General features: G+C 34.3%; 2 protein-coding genes across 2 annotated transcripts; one reads left to right on the top strand and one right to left on the bottom strand.

Annotated features, from left to right (window-relative positions):
- Window positions 1–2,279, bottom strand: LOC141604664 (uncharacterized). Its single transcript, XM_074423109.1, has 3 exons — window positions 1,703–2,279; window positions 1,062–1,176; window positions 1–582 (listed from the first exon to the last, which is right to left on the bottom strand). Exons 1-3 carry the CDS (start codon window positions 2,027–2,029, stop codon window positions 62–64), a joined length of 963 nt encoding a protein of 320 aa, XP_074279210.1. The 5' UTR covers window positions 2,030–2,279; the 3' UTR covers window positions 1–61.
- A 4,998-nt stretch (window positions 2,280–7,277) lies between these two features.
- LOC141604665 (U-box domain-containing protein 30-like) lies at window positions 7,278–9,589 on the top strand. Its single transcript, XM_074423110.1, has one exon. It carries the CDS (start codon window positions 7,894–7,896, stop codon window positions 9,229–9,231), a length of 1,338 nt encoding a protein of 445 aa, XP_074279211.1. The 5' UTR covers window positions 7,278–7,893; the 3' UTR covers window positions 9,232–9,589.
- Window positions 9,590–16,340: the final 6,751 nt, after the last annotated feature.

Here is a 16,340-nt window from a genome sequence, read left to right on the forward strand (position 1 = left end):
TGAGTGGTTACAGGGAGGAACAAAATCAACTCTTATAAACAAACAGTTGGTTAGTAATATACTATGTACAAAAACTCTGATCAACCATATCTCTAACAATCTCATCTATAATTTCTTCATATATACCATCTCCAATCTCCTTAACTAATTCGCGCTTCACTTCATCAAATCGTCCCCATTCTTCTTTCCCGGAGCTTAACAAATCCCTCGTCACTAATCTGATTGCGCTTCTTTTCTTACCCGGAAACTGTCCCCATATTTTCAAGTTATTACACATAATTTTACCAATTTCCTCAGGACCCATTAAACCGTTTTCTCGACTGATACTTCTCTGTTTTTTCCCATTGTTTTCGGTTTCAACGACTTCTCTAACACAATCAAATAACAATTGCCTAGTTTGTTGCAGGGCTTTCTTTGAATTCATGTATTTTGTGTATGATTTGCTTCCAAACTTGTTGGAATTTTCTTTCCTTGCTTGTTCTAGCATTTCCCATGATGAGGCCGAGAGTATCGAATCTTCTGACATTCTTTTCGGAAAATTGATTTTTGATGTTCTTGGTAATTCTTCTTCATTTTGTTTTACTGTTTCATCACAGAATGCAAGAGAATTAGAGGAAGAACAATTTGTGCATGTTTTTAATATCGACAGGTTTTGAAACCAGGTCATGAATAGCGAGTATTATCACTCGATGATTCCAAAATTTTGGCTTGATGTTAAATCTTGAGTTATTTTACCGTTAAGTCATCTAGTTATAATTATCGGTAAATTTTTAATACTGTGTCGTAAATTTTATACTTATTGAAAAAAAGGGTATTTCGGGAATAGAGTTTTGAAACCAGGTCATGAGTAACAAGTACTATCACTCGATGATTTCAAAATTACGGTTGGATGTGAAATCTTCGAGTTACTTTAGCACTAACCCATCTGCTTAAAAGATTATCGGTAATTTTTTTTAACTGTGTCGTAAATTTTATACTTAAATTGAAAAAAAGGGTATTTCGGGAATAGAGTGAGTATCAAGTAAAGCTAGTATCTTGAATTATTAGCATGTTAAACTTACCATTAAAAACAGGGATACCCTGAAGAAGATCAATTTCATCAAGGACCGAATTCGGGCTACACTGCTTGTTTTCTTCTGTAAATCTCCATGAACTAATCACTCTATCAGCAATTAACTGTAAATCACAAAACTAACTGTTATAATTTACATAAATAAGTTAATATTTCTATGTTTTCGATCAAAGAGAGACTCTATAGGGTGAAAAATACGCGATAATTCTCATAGTCACGATAAAACTAACATAATCTGTGTGTAATTATCAGGGCCGTCAAATAAATTTGAGAGAGTTGATTCATATTGAAATACAAATATAACAATTCTATGTAATAACTTTGGTTTTTTTTTTTTTTTTTCTTTTTTGCCATTTTGCGAACCTGGGAATTGAAGTTAGCAAAACAACTTATAGCTTCCGCATAAAGTTTAGTCCAATTACTGTCGATAATTTGAGTGTAAATCATCAAGGCCGTCAAATTAGTTTAAGAGAGTCGATTCATATTGAAATAACTTTGGTCCCCATTGTTTTCATTTTAAACATTTTGTCAACCCGGGAATTGAATTCAGCAAAACAACAATTCTATCACTTCTGCATAAAGTTTAGTCCAATTAATTCCGAACAGTAATATAAACATTTTTTTTCTTACCTCGCGGGTAATTCTGCTGTTTGTCGAAGATGAAATGCTTTCTCCATCTGTATCATCACTCTCAGACCAACTTTTCTCCTTCTTCTTCTTCAAACTATGCTTTGGTTTAACAACTCCTTTCACCAAAACAATCTTACTAAGCAAATTTTTCGCAATGCTCGAAAATTGCCCTGAATTTTTCCTTACACTCTTTGTTGGCTCCTTCAAGTTTTTACACCCTCTTTCAAGTAAGTATATTTCAAGCACAAATGGCTCTTGTTTTTCTTCTAAAATCTCGAAAAGCCGCCTTGGAGATGAAGAATCCGAATCCATAGGGTTTATAGCCATAATATACACAATATAAGTACCTATAACAGATGCTGGTTATATACACTGAGTGTAACCCTAACTTTTTCGCAACTAATATGAAATGAAAGTTGTGCAATTTTTTGGGATTATTGCAAGAGAAGAATAATAAAGATGAGGTTTGTATGAAATGAAGAATGGTAGTGCATTAATTGGGATTAGCAAAGGATATCTGTCAGTTTTGACATGACACAAAGAGAAAACAAAGAGAAGGTTGTGGGGTTGGAAAGGTGACCTTGAGTTTATTATGTAGGTTCTATATGGACAATGGACTTCACTTGAAGGCTAATTTAACAAGATTGATGTAATGTTTTGTAGTCTTCCCTATATAAATTAACCTTTTTATTTGAAATAACAGTTGCTCTCACTCAAGACGGTTATGGAGTATACGTTTAAGGTGTAAAGCAGGTTAAATATTGTTCATATAAATAGACGAGAGACGAGTTTGCCATTTTTTAGATATTCTGTTTTTTGGTTTCATCTATCTATTTGACCCGTTTTATTGTTTAAGATGAATGTGTCTGTCCAATCAGGTATTTGTGTTGAAATAATACTTTGTGAATAACCTTTTTATTTGAAATAACAGTTGTTCTCACTCAAGACGGTTATGGAGTATACGTTTAAGGTGTAAAGCAGGTTAAATATTGTTCATATAAATAGATGAAAGGCGAGTTTGCCATTTTTTAGATATTCTGTTTTTTTTTTTTTTTTTTTTTCATCCATCTGTTTAACTCGTTTTGTTGTTTAAGATTGTCCAATCAGGTATTTGCGTTGAAATAATACTTTGTGAATAATCTTTAGAGATATGAGTCAAATAGTAAGTTATAGGTTATTGGTGTGAAAATGGAGCTAATTATTTTGTTTTTATAATTCAAGAGGATTACATATCATGAAATAAACCAAAATCATACATTTAAATATTTGCACTTATTAAATTATTCTCAAAAAGTATGATAATCCAAATATCTACCTATAACACAAGGATAAGGCTACACACTACACACTAGGCCAGTTGAGCTAATAATCCTAATATGTTATTTTTGTGTGTGTAAACCGGGATGTCCAGCCACCATCAAAGTGTATAATCTCTTCACCCCGTATACTCAAAAAGAAAATAAATAATTTGTGGAGTTTGCTCCATTGATCCATTCCCATAGTCAAAAAAGTTGAGCTAATATATGAGGGTGTTGCACCTAATGTTTTGGATATATGTCCTCTTTAATCAATAGTTGGTGAATTCTATGCAATTTTGCTATGATTATATCTCATATTATTGTAAGGTTATTGCATTTGTTTCATGATTTCATCATTCAAAAGAGTAGATGACATTTAATAAAATGAAAATGGTCCCTTCAAAGGAGCTCTTGTCTACTAGTGAAGCATACATACAATTATAAAGATAGCACCATGCTTTAATAATGATGGGTCCATACAATTTGCAAATTGAATATTATATTATTGTTGTTATAAAACTTGTTTCTCAACTTTTTGAACTGAATTCTGTCAAAATAAGCCTTTCCAACACTAACATGAGGGCAATAATTATCACTATTCAACTTTTAAACTTGAATGTTTGTGCAAATTTTTGTAATAATGATGATTATTATCAACTACAAGCACTTAGATCAACAAGTAAGAGGTTGTTCCAATTTAATCAGAAGTGCTGTGTTCGAGTTCATGAAGAACAACTTTACTGCCCTAGTAATTATACCAGACTCGAATCATGAGTAGACCATCTGGTCTACACCAAAAAAAATGGTGATTATTTATTAAGAAATAAAGAATATGGTGTCTAAATATCGTTTACATAGATCTACATATACGTTTACACAGTGACAGTGACAGGATTTACGTTTAGAATAACAAAAAATTTCAGTGAAATGAATAAGTAACGTTACAAGATAAACGGAAAAAAAATTCAAAACCTTAAAGATCGAGCGGGGGAATACTGGCCTGACTATAAAAATTTTAAGAGATTTTGCATTTTTGCATGATGCAGCAAAATTGAAAACTCTACATTAAAGAATGTTTGCCGCACTCACGCCAAATACCTTTTATTTTTGTCTATTTTGAATCACTTGCTCTCCATTTTAGATTTTTTTTTTTTTTTTGACAATCATTTAAAAAAAAAAAGTAATTAGTGAAACAATTAGTCTCCCTTGTGACGGGTTATCATTTGTGGCGGATATTTTGTGAGTTAAAATGGTAACAAAATGGGTTAGTGGAGAAAGGGGACCACATGAATAGTATTGCAGAGAGAGAAAAAGTGGGTACTTTGTGAGGTAAAATGGTATCCGTCACTCAAGAGTGACGGATATGTGCCGTCACAAACAAGAATTTGTGTTAGTGAAATTGAAAACCCTACATTAAAGAACGTTTTGTGGAATTGTGTTGCATGTTATTTATTTTTCACAAATTCTCATTTGTATCGACACTTTTCGTTACAAGCTTGTAGACCTGACAAACGGGTCAAATGTGTTGGGTTCGGGTCAGGTCATTCGGGTCTGTAGACTTCAGGCCGGGTTATTTCGGGTTCGGGTCAGCTATTATCAAGTTATTTGTGGATATAATTAGTTTGCAACAATAAACATTCCGGTTGGGTTACATTGGGTGGATTCGGGGCTTGAGTTCGGATGTCGGTCATGTCGGGCCAATTTTACCCGATTTACAAGTTTATTACCTCTCATAAGCTGTAAACAGGAGACCAAGCGAAAGAGGAGTCACAACTCAGAAGCTCGAGATTTGTTATTTATTTTTTGCCTAAAAATTTGGTACAATTCACATCCAATTTTTTCAGAGATCCTTTGCTCCTAAAACTGAGAAAAGAAGGTTATTGGGCTATGCAAAATCAAAATAACGTGTCCATTTGCATGGGCCTAGGGAAGCCTTGGCTTGGAGTTGGGCTATTTCTCCTGGTCACCTCGACGACTTACCCTTCCACAAGCATACTAGAGCGTGTTCTTTCGGGCTTAACTTCGACTTATTTTAATTCAATTCAACTTTATTCAGTTTAGTTCAGTTCAATTTATCTCTTTACAAATTAATTCTTAAGACACTGTTCATTCTCTTTTAATTTCAGCTAATTTCAGTTCAGTTCGGCTCTATTCAATTCGGTTTAATTGAGTTATTAAGTTCAGTTATGCTCATTTCAGCCGAAAAGAACAGGACCTTAAAGTTAGTAACCCTCTTTAACAACACGTAACATAATTGAATGAGATTAGGCTTATCAAATTCCTCCCCGACCAGAAAACCAGATCCTTTTTTTGGGGTCATGATCCGGAAAATCTCAACCCGCGACTCGTTCGTCCTGAACTCGAAATGACTCGATAATTTAAGTCGACACCCGATCCGAATTTTTTTATACTTACTAATATTTATATTTATATTTTATATTTGAAATAATAATTAAAAAGTACTCCCTCCATTATTCTTTATATTTTATATTTGAAATAATAATTCTTAATTCAGCTATTGGGTTCAGTTATGTTCAACTCCTTTCAACCGAAAAGAACAAGACTTTAAAGTTAGTAACCCTCTTTAATAACACGTAGCATAATTGAAAACCAAATCCTTTTTTTGGGGTCATGATCCGGAAAATCTCAACCCGCGACTCGTTCGACCTAAACCCAAAATAACTCGTTAATTTAGGTCGACACCCGATCCAATATTTTATACTTATTAATATTTATATATATATTTTATATTTGAAATAATAAATTAAAAAGTACTCCGTAATTATTATTTTTTTGGGTAATAATTCGGAGGGAGTATATCACAAGTCTAACAGCCATATGAAAATATATGAATCCGTTTTTAAGATAAAACGGATATCTTCGTTTTAAACCAGACCGATTAGATCGATTTAACTTAGGATTGATTGTAATAATAATTTGAGTATATGGTCACCGTACTAATATAGTTGTGCGTGTGGTATTGGAAGAGGCGATAATAATCACGTTAAAGGCTTTAAAGGGAGTTTGACCAGGAGACATTTAGAAAGCAGTCCTTCTTCATAAAGCTGTATTTTTCATTTAAATTATTATTTAAATATTATTAAAAAAAGCCGTGAACACGTGGGGCAGTAGCTGCCTTGTCGCATCATCCATTACCTTTTGACCATTGACTCATCATTGTAATTTGTGTCTCCTTAATTAATTAAGCTTTTTACAAATTAAGATAAAATGCTGTTTAGTCTAATGCAACAACGTAATTTATCACGTATATTTGAGGGTTTATTCAGTATATACATTAAAAATAACGGTTGTTGGTTTATTAGTTGATAACGTTAGATCTTGCTTAAAACCTTCTTAAGTGAAAAATCTACAGTATTAAAAGTATTGTATCATTTTATTGTTGCTTATTTAAATTGACTGTGAATATGGTCTTAACTCAGTACAAACTTAACTAAGAATTTGTGTAGTTGGTAAGGCTGTAAGGGGGTAAATAAGCCAACTTCACACATCGGGTTTTATAAAAGGAAACATTACTTATTCAATCTCGTATCTTCTTTTTACGCTTTGTCATGACCATAATACTTCTTACTCCTAACCTAGTTCCGAAATCACGGATCTAAACACATCCCAGTTCGATAATTTAGTTTTAATCCAAACCAAGGAACGATTTTTTTTTTCCGCATAATTTCAAACAATTCACAAATCAATTCCTATCCATTCTACTTACTATCTTTGAAAAACCGGTCAAATATAAATCAGAAGATAAATTTATTGGCTAATTTCTATTCATTCTCTTTGAATCCAGATCAAATATATATCGCTAATTCCTACCCATATATCTCTAATTCTTACCCATAAAACAGGTCAAATATATATCGCTAATTCCTACCCGTTCTATCTTTTAAATATTTTTATTCAAATATATTCCGTATCACTCAGTCCGTTTTAATCTTAAAACGGATATATGCAGCGTAAACCCTCAATCTGAACACAAATTCTCATTATAGACGGACACTATCCGTCTATACGTATAGACGGATACCATTTCTCCTCATAAAATACCCATTTGCTATAAAGTGGAAAGCACATGGGGGTGCCCCACCTTGTCCCCCCTACCCATTTTATTAGAGGTCTTTACCCGTCTGTTCGCCCCACCCATCTATACCAAGACCTATTGCAATCTGAAATTCAAATTCAACTAGATTTACCTCGAAGTAAGTGCAGTAAAAATTGTAAACAATTGAAGAGTGAGAAAACAGCAGTACACACTCACACACTACTACTACTACTACTACACACACCACTGCCCTCTTCTTCCCTCCTCCATTAATTCCACTCCTTCTTCATCTTCTCTCTCTTCTTCAATCAAAATCCTCAATCTAATCAAACCTTCCCACATTTCAAATCACTAATTTCAATCATTTTTCCATCTGGGTTTTATCTAATTCACATTCTCCCCAAAAATCACCTCTTTTTACCATCAAAGATTCAATCTTTTTCTTGTTTTTAATCCATTTTTTTCATTATTTTTTCATTATTTCTTCATTATTCTTCATGATAATGAATAATCACTCCCCTTTTTTGCTTAGCCATAACTAATAAAGTAGAAAAGTTGTCTGCTTTTTTTTAGTTGATTGCTGTTTTATTGCTTGTTATTGTCTTTCAAAAATTAGTGTGTTATTATTAAAGTCAAAAATTAAAGTTACCCTTTAATTAAAATTAAATAAATAAATTATATCTTCACCTTTTTTTTCACCACATTTTTAGTACATAGATAGATAGATATATAGATGTATTTTGTGCATTTTCATTATTTTTTGTAATTTTATGCAAATATTTGTTGATTATTTGGGTTAGTTTAAAAGGGTATTTGTGAAATTAGAGGAAAAAGAGATGTATGATTCAAGAATGGGAGAAATAGGGAAAGAAGGGCAAGTAATAGATCTAGAAACAGCAGTAAAAGATGGGATATTAGGAGGATTAGGAAGTAATGTAGGTGGTGTTTCAGTATCAAAAACAATGGAGAAATTGGATCTAAAGAAGATGATAGAAGAATTAGATGGAGTAGATGTACCAAGTGTATTTATATGTCCAATTTCATTAGAAGCAATGCAAGATCCAGTTACACTTTGTACTGGTCAAACATATGAAAGGTGTAATATTATCAAATGGTTATCTTTAGGTCATTTAAGTTGTCCTACTACAATGCAAGAACTTTGGGATGATTCTATTACTCCTAATAAAACTTTACAACAATTGATCTTTAGTTGGTTTTGTCAAAAGTATTTGGTATTGAGAAAAAGAAGTGAGGATGTTCAAGGCCGGGTTTTCGAGATTTTAGATGGTTTGAAGAAGGTTAAGGGTCAAGCTAGGGTTTCTTTGTTGAAAGAACTTAGATTAGTTGTTGTTAATCATTTTTCTGCTAATAAGAAAACTATGATTGATAATGCTGGTATTGCTTTGATTACTTCTTTGCTTGGCCCTTTTACTTCTCATGTTGTTGGGTCTGAGGTTGTTGGGATTTTGGTTAATTTGAATCTTGATTTCGAGGCTAAGTCGAATTTGACCCAACCTGCTAAGATTTCATTGATAGTTGATATGTTGAATGAGGGTTCTATGGAGACTAAGGTGAATTGTACTAGATTGATTCAACTGTTAATGTCAATTCAGGATTTTAAGCCTGAATTGATTTCAAGCTTGAGTCTTTTAGTTGGGTTGTTGAGGTTAGTTAAGGATAAGCGCAACTCGAATGGGGTTCAACCCGGTCTTTCTTTATTGAAAACGATTAGTTCCCATGAAAGTTTGCGTGGTTCAATCATCACCATTGGTGGGATACCTCAATTAGTGGATATATTGCCTGGTTTGAATCCCGAGTGCTTGGAATTAGCACTCGGGATTCTTGATTACTTGGGCAGTGTCCAAGAAGGGAGATTGGCATTACGGGATTGCCCTCGTACCATTCCTAATTTGGTGAAGTTGTTGATGAGGGTTTCGGAGAGTTGTACACAATTGGCATTGTCGATTTTATGGTCTGTTTGTAAACTATCCCCTGAAGAATGTGCTCCTATTGCAGTTGAGGCCGGGTTGGCGGCCAAACTATTGCTAGTAATCCAAAGCGGGTGCAATCCCACTTTGAAACAACGGTCAGCCGAGTTGTTGAAATTGTGTAGTTTGAATTACACTACTACCACCTTCATTTCCAAATGCAAGCTTACAAGAACATTGCAATAACGACGGCTAAATGATGAGAAATGTGGTGTGTACATAAAGGAAAAGATCAGTTTTTCGCACCGGGAAAAGAGTTGTAATGAAGGTCACTAGTGTTGATGAAAGGCATATTGGAGATTCTAAAATACAGGTGACAATTCCTTTGAAAAGTATCCTAATTGAAGGAGATTTTTGTTTGGGAGTTCTAATAATTTCGTCATTTACGACGATAAAACAAAATTGTTGATTAGAGAAATTAGAACTTCCCTTAGGTCAAGGTTAGTCTGTAAAACATAGTCCTCAACATTGTAATTCATGCTAATAATTGCATCCTTTTTTCTGAGAAATAACATGTGAAAGTCTGTTCCTCCTGTTTTGTTTACTATGATGTGTTTCAGTCATTGTTTTCTGCTACATGTCAGAGTATGGCTGTATGGGCATTGTTTGTTGGTTTGGTTGAACTTGAACCCTCTTGTTGATACAGTTGGTCTCCATTGACCGTCTTAAGTCAAAACGTGTCAAATACTGTCCCATATAGGTAGATGAGACACGAGCGTGCCATCTCTAGGCATTCTACTTTTTGTCTCGTCCATTTATTTGATACAGTTGGTCACCATTGACCGTCTTAAGTCAAAACGTGTCAAATACTGTCCCATATAGGTAGATGAGACACGAGCGTGCCATCTCTAGGCATTCTACTTTTTGTCTCGTCCATTTATTTGATACAGTTGGTCACCATTGACCGTCTTAAGTCAAAACGTGTCAAATACTGTCCCATATAGGTAGATGAGACACGAGCGTGCCATCTCTAGGCATTCCACTTTTTGTCTCGTCCATTTATTTTGCTCAAGACGGAAAACAAAAATTAGTAATTGTACATTGGAGTGGTAGAGGCTGCATTTTTATCTGCAAGAACCGAGATTTTGCCCTAACGTCTATGAGCGGGTGGCCAAAATTGAAATTTGATGCCTTGAATGAACGAGATATTTGCTTTTGCCGATTAATTTGGGTGGCGATAGCCGATAGGTTCGGGAATGTGGTGAGAATGCAATTTATGCAGGTGTTTTCATGATGTTCACCTGTATCACATTTCAGAAAATATAGCTAGTAATTCAGGAGAGTCAAAGGCTTAACCAGAAAAGATGAGACAGTTATTCAATGACCCGCTTTTTAGGGACATAGACCCGTTTACTGGACCGTGTTTTATCTCGTCGCTTTCATACTTGCCAGTGCCAGTCACCTCCCTCTCAATCTCTTGCTCTTTTGATCATGACGGTTGCATCAGAATCTACATGGGCAGTAGGGTCATCACAAAATGGAAAGTGTCGTTCCATCTTGACGCAGCTGAGTCATTACTCAATACTCGCTCGTGGATATTTGGGTTTCAAGTGCAAGAAGGTAAGATTCTTTTTACTACTGTTGATTTTTTTACTGCCATAGCTAGAGTATCGATTGTGAAGTGATCTGAGAAGCAAAACTAGCTTCCTGGTAAAGGGTTTCTGATAGGCAGACTTAACTCCGGCATTCTTCACCATTCTTGTTACAGGAAATGAAGAAAGACAAGATCTTGATGACTCTTGAGAGTTATCTCCGACTAGGTTGAGAAGGATGAAGACGAGGGCGAGGATGAACTGGATTATGTGACTGACATTATGTTTACTCGTTGACTTCCGTCTGGTTGGATCTTTTACTGCACTACTGGGTGCTTCTGCGTATCAATGAGCAGCTGTGACTTCGCCTAAAAACAGCGCTCAGATGCACACACGGCACAACTGCACCTAGGCGCGCATTGGTTTTAAGTGCGCAAAAGTACACCTAGATGCGCCTTAAGTGCTCCTTGTTTGCAAATACAGTGGCGTATCGTGTCTGAGTTGTGCAAATAGGCAGTACCGGGATTTTTTCAAAATGAGATGAAGCATAAAACCAATATAGGAACTTGAATATGCAACATGATGTTCAATAGAATTCCGTCTTAACTACAATAATAGACTACAAATAGAAACTTTTTGGTGATTTACTTATTTGAACTTCGTCAAAACGAACAAAGTTACGAGGGTTGATATTCATGACCCGAGTTCAAATCTCGTAAGCAATATATTGTCCGTGTAGCTCCCTTACACTCAAAAAATAACTAGCTTGTCTAAAGTATAATTTATGACTCGATTTGATTGGTGTTGGTTTAACCCACATTTAATCAACCGTATATTCCGAACATAAACCATTTAATAGGTCTACTACTTTTTTTTTGGCAGCGGTAAAAAAAGGTGTCCTACATTTTCATGACCCTTTGTGCGAGGCCATGAGCAATCTTATTTAAACCCCTAGGAACATAACTAAAACATAATCGATGAAAAACATAAGAATGTCTTCAAGGATCCCTTTGATAAGGTGATGTCCAAGTTCAAGCCCGCAATTTGATTAACTAGTTGAAGGCAGTCCAATGCAACCTCGAGATGAAATTGTCCATTGTCACGCGCCCACAGTAGGGCTCTTCGGATACCCAATGCCTACGCTTACAAAGCTGACTCCGCCCTCGTCTTAATACCCCCTTCAATCATAATAACGCCTTCCCTACCAAAAGCAACCCAACCTATAGCCGCATCATAAGAATTATATAATCTAGCATCAACTTTAATCTTAGTACTAAGATATGAGTTAGACCCTCCGACAACATAAAATGGTTAGCCGCCTTCTCTACACCCTTGCTACGTAATTTCGCAGCATTAATAGGTATTCTTTTACACTAACCATTGATAGTTCATGCAACATCATTAGCTAGCCAGTAAGTCTCCCTTAAGACGACATTATCCGTCTTATGTTTACGACGGATCAAACATATCACTTGTATACATAAGAATGCATAGAAAAATGCAATTTATTTGTCTTAGATATACCAGTGGTATCATACTTAACCCATCTTAAACTTAAGACGGATATTACCGTCTTAAATAAGAATTTGTGTTGGCTAAAAAATTAATCTTCCTAAAATCATGTAATTCATACGACCATTGAAAAAATGTGCAACCAAATATGGTTGATTTTAGCTTTATTTCTTCTTACCAAGGACTTTTTTCCCAAGTACATAATGATGACTACTCCCTATTTAGAAATATGTTCTTAAACAATATGTCCTGGTTATAATAAAACCACTTTTATTAGTTGTTTATCCAAAATTTAATGACCATAAAAGGTTATTTCCATTATCGAGTTAATTTCGATATTAGTTATACAATAATAATCAACCATTATTATTAGGTGTGTAATTGGTATCAACTTTAGTATCGTTTCAATTTTGTTTCACTCTCTCATGTGAGACGTTTTTCTAAAAACGCAAAATATGAGTCCTCCCACATGACGAGTAGTTATTAACTTACATTACCTTTTATTTTATTTTTTCTTAGTTTTTGGTGTATTACATGGCACATTTCTCAATAACTTAGTGTTAGACGGTTATCACAACACTTGCTAATTTTGTTAAGGTATAAATGTACAATCACTACTTATCTGAAAAAATTATAACATAAGTGTCCACTGTATGCAGCAGGAGCCAAGGACCAGGCCAGTTCTAATCAGGAGTCAGGCCACAGCCTAAGCCATCCAAGCCACAGCCTAAGCCACGACCTCAACAACAATGCTCTGATAGCAACCATTGCCAAGCCTGTTTTAGAAGGCCACAAGTACCAGTACCTACTTAACCACCAGCTCCCACCATGGCCAACTAAAACCTTGTCTGGCCAACTGAAACCTTATCTAACTGAGCCCAAAAAAGTCCTAAGGAGCCAGGGCAAATTCACATTGCAAATCATAGAAATTCAAGCGAAATCAACTTGTAGAAAAATAAGAGAATGCATAAAGTAAATTGTCATTTCTGGCTAAACACGGAGGGAGCTGTTTGCACGGTCCTTTTTGCTTGTCTTACCATATTTCGGATATAACCTAGAGCCAAGGTCAAGGCCTAAACCAAATCAACGCTCTCAGCCAAAGAGGAACAACAGCCAAGACAGCAGCATGTCATTATCACTGCAATTTTTTTTGTTTTCATTTTAGTTTGCCTTTAAGTTATTTTATGACCGTTTGTAATATATTTTAAGACCTTTGTTTGTATCCTAAGAACTAATCATGTCCCTTAGATGAGATTTTCAGGGTTTATTTGTACTGAAACATTAAGGAGAGGCCTATATAAGGACCTCTACCTCACCTGCATTGAGGCAGACTTTTATGAATGGAAAACCCGAAATTTCTCTCAAATTTAAACCTTTTTAACTTGTGCTTAGTCTGGAGTTAAGAGCCATGCGTGATAACATTCTGTTCTAGGCTTTTGGTGTTGATTACCTGTTAGTGAAATATAGACAATCCTGCTATTTGATTTAGTTTAGGAATTATCTATGCTTAGACTATGATAATTCTTAATCTAAGTTGTCCAAATTGTTAACTTGCTTCCCTGTGAGTATTCTATGAGATTTGAGTTGATAATTACATCCCTTTGTTTGTTTGTTCAACACAAAACTAAAATTGCTCATAATCTGTCAAATGTCTTCCATCAGGTTAACTTTGGTAATTTATTAAAAATACTTAAAGTCTTCTAAATATCTTCAAAATTTAATCAGAGTTAGTTTACTCATTAAAAATAATTACCACAACATTTCATGATTTTATGAGATCAATTTCTATTTTATACAAATTTGTAATCTTTATTGCATTGTGACGGTGTTGTCTAAGCTCTTGTCAGCATTACATCAAATTTCTGTCAAGACCTGAACTTTACACTGCACCGTAATTTATAAAAAAGCGCCTTTCAATTTTGCTAATTACTTTATGTTATATTCATAAAAAATAGGGTTTTTTTGATAATTGTTACCACAAGTAAACCACTTTTTGATAACTGCTACCAAAGTAAAAAAAGTTTAAAAAATGCTACCATAATTCTTGCTTCGTTAAAAATTCAGTACCAATTCATTAAACGAGGTTAAATGAATCAATTTCAGCCATTCATTTCAAATGTTTAGTTTAATTTATATTTCTCATTCCTATTATACCCTTCCCCTATTCCTTATATCATTTCCCTCTTCCTTAATACAATACCTTCTACTCCATTAATGCCTCTTCAATCCCTCAATTGTTTTCCCCCTTTTCTTATTTCATCAATTGGATCTATTCATTCATTCCTCCTCTATTCTATCAGGTAACATTAACATTCAATTCAATTACCCTCTCTTCTTCTACTACATTAATCCTTGTTCAATTGAATCTATTCATTCATTCTCTCCCTCTCTTTTGTATAAAATCTGGGAAAAATTGTAATTTACCACCTATTATGTTTTATTTTTTACAAATTACCACCTATTTAGTTTAACTTTACAAATAACCACCTACTTTTTGTGTTTATCCCACCATTTTCACCTATTTTACATTGTATTGACGTGTTTGTGTAATTTTTGACTCGATTTCAGTTTAACGACTTTCGGATATTTATAATGACCAAATTACCCTTACTCATTTCACCAATCTATCTTAATAACAAAGCCCCCAACCCCTAAACCCAGCAAATAGTCATCTTCAATTGAGTACCTAGGTTCTTCCAAAATTTCTGACCAATTCCAAGGTTTGCTTACTTCCTAAGCTCGACATTTACCAATCTTCTCATAAAACTTGTATTAAAAGGTATAAAACCCTCCCAAGAAATTTCTGCAACATTAAGATGTTAAATGTGATTAAGGAGCTTAATCCTGCAGGAATTTCACCAGTTAATCTGTTGTTTTGCAATGATAATGTGATTAAGTTTTCACAAGTTGGCAAAACGAGGGCGCCTGAGTAGCAGGAAATTGCAAGCCAAATTCTTGTAATTTACCAAATTGTGAATGTAATATCATCATCATTGGGGTATTTTCCATGATGAAGTACTGCAGTGCAGGTTAACCAGTTTGGTCAAACCATCAGGAAAGTTGCTCTTTAGCTTAATTATTGCTCAACGCAGCAAAATTTAATGAATTTAGCTTCTCTATGAAATCAAGCTTTTGAAGTAAACCCAGTTGGTCGATTGCGGTCGGAATGAGCCCTGATAGGAATTATAGCTAAGATCAAGGCCTTGTAGATTCTTTTCAACGTATAATTGCAAAAATTCATCTACGGTTTGCAAATATCCAGCACCATTAAATTGTCAAGCTTGCTTAGTTATCCAATCATTATATATACAAGCCTGGTGCTTGGAATATGAGGGGTCAAATCTCACTGGTGTCGTTAGCTAAGGGCTCTCCTACCATTAAATTGTTTACTAAATTGAAGAGGCTTAGATGTTTTCTTAGAAAATAGTCTTGTGACAAAACAAAAAAATGGAATAAAAAGTGGAGTGATTTTGATAATGTCCTTGAAATTGCCCAGAAATTTAGAAGCAAACTTTGAAATTGCCCAGAAATTTAGGAAGAACCCTAGGTACTCAATTGAAGATGACTACTTTGTTGGGCTTGGAGGTTGGGGTTTTTGTTTAGAAAGGATATAAGATAGATGGGTGAAATAAGTAAGGGTAATTTGGTCATTATAAATATCCGAAAGTCGTTAAACTGAAATCGAGTCAAAAATTACACAAACACATCCATACGATGTAAAATAGGTGAAAATGGTGGGATAAACACAAAAAGTAGGTGGTTATTTGTAAAGTTAAACTAAATAGGTGGTAATTTGTAAAAAATAAAACATAATAGGTGGTAAATCACAATTTTTCCTAAAATCTGGGTTTTTTTTTATTTGAATCTTGGAGAAATGTTGAGGGCTCCTTATTCTGGGGCAATGACAAGGCTGAAAAGTGTGGATGTTGAACACAAGAGAACAATTTCTGCATAAATTAAAAATTCGAAAATTAAGGTTTATGAAATCTAATAAGGAATTCAATCAAGCAATCTAATAAACAATTAACTCAGAAAATCAATGAACATTTTGAATTTGTACTACTAAATTAAAGGTAAATTAAGAACAAAGAGTAAATAAGGATGAATAACAAACCTTACAATGAGTACGAAATGCCGACAAAGGGCTTTTTCAGGTAAATAAAGTTATATGATGCAGGTGAATTTTGTCAGGTTAAATTTTCCAAATTAGTAGGTTAATTTGATAGAGTATGAATGATGAATTTGAAAAGT

The sequence above is a fragment of the Silene latifolia genome, chromosome 10 (genome assembly GCF_048544455.1).
Source record: "Silene latifolia isolate original U9 population chromosome 10, ASM4854445v1, whole genome shotgun sequence".
Lineage (NCBI taxonomy): Eukaryota > Viridiplantae > Streptophyta > Magnoliopsida > Caryophyllales > Caryophyllaceae > Silene > Silene latifolia.

Excerpts from the sequence above, each read along its gene's own strand:
- LOC141604664 (XM_074423109.1), bottom strand. The coding sequence starts at position 2,029 with ATGGCTATAAACCCTATGGATTCGGATTCTTCATCTCCAAGGCGGCTT. Across the intron at positions 1,177-1,702 it reads ACAGCAGAATTACCCGCGAG|TTAATTGCTGATAGAGTGAT; the intron begins GTAAGAAAAAAA and ends TGTGATTTACAG. Across the intron at positions 583-1,061 it reads GGGTATCCCTGTTTTTAATG|TAAAACAAAATGAAGAAGAA; the intron begins GTAAGTTTAACA and ends GTGATGAAACAG.
- LOC141604665 (XM_074423110.1), top strand. The coding sequence starts at position 7,894 with ATGTATGATTCAAGAATGGGAGAAATAGGGAAAGAAGGGCAAGTAATA.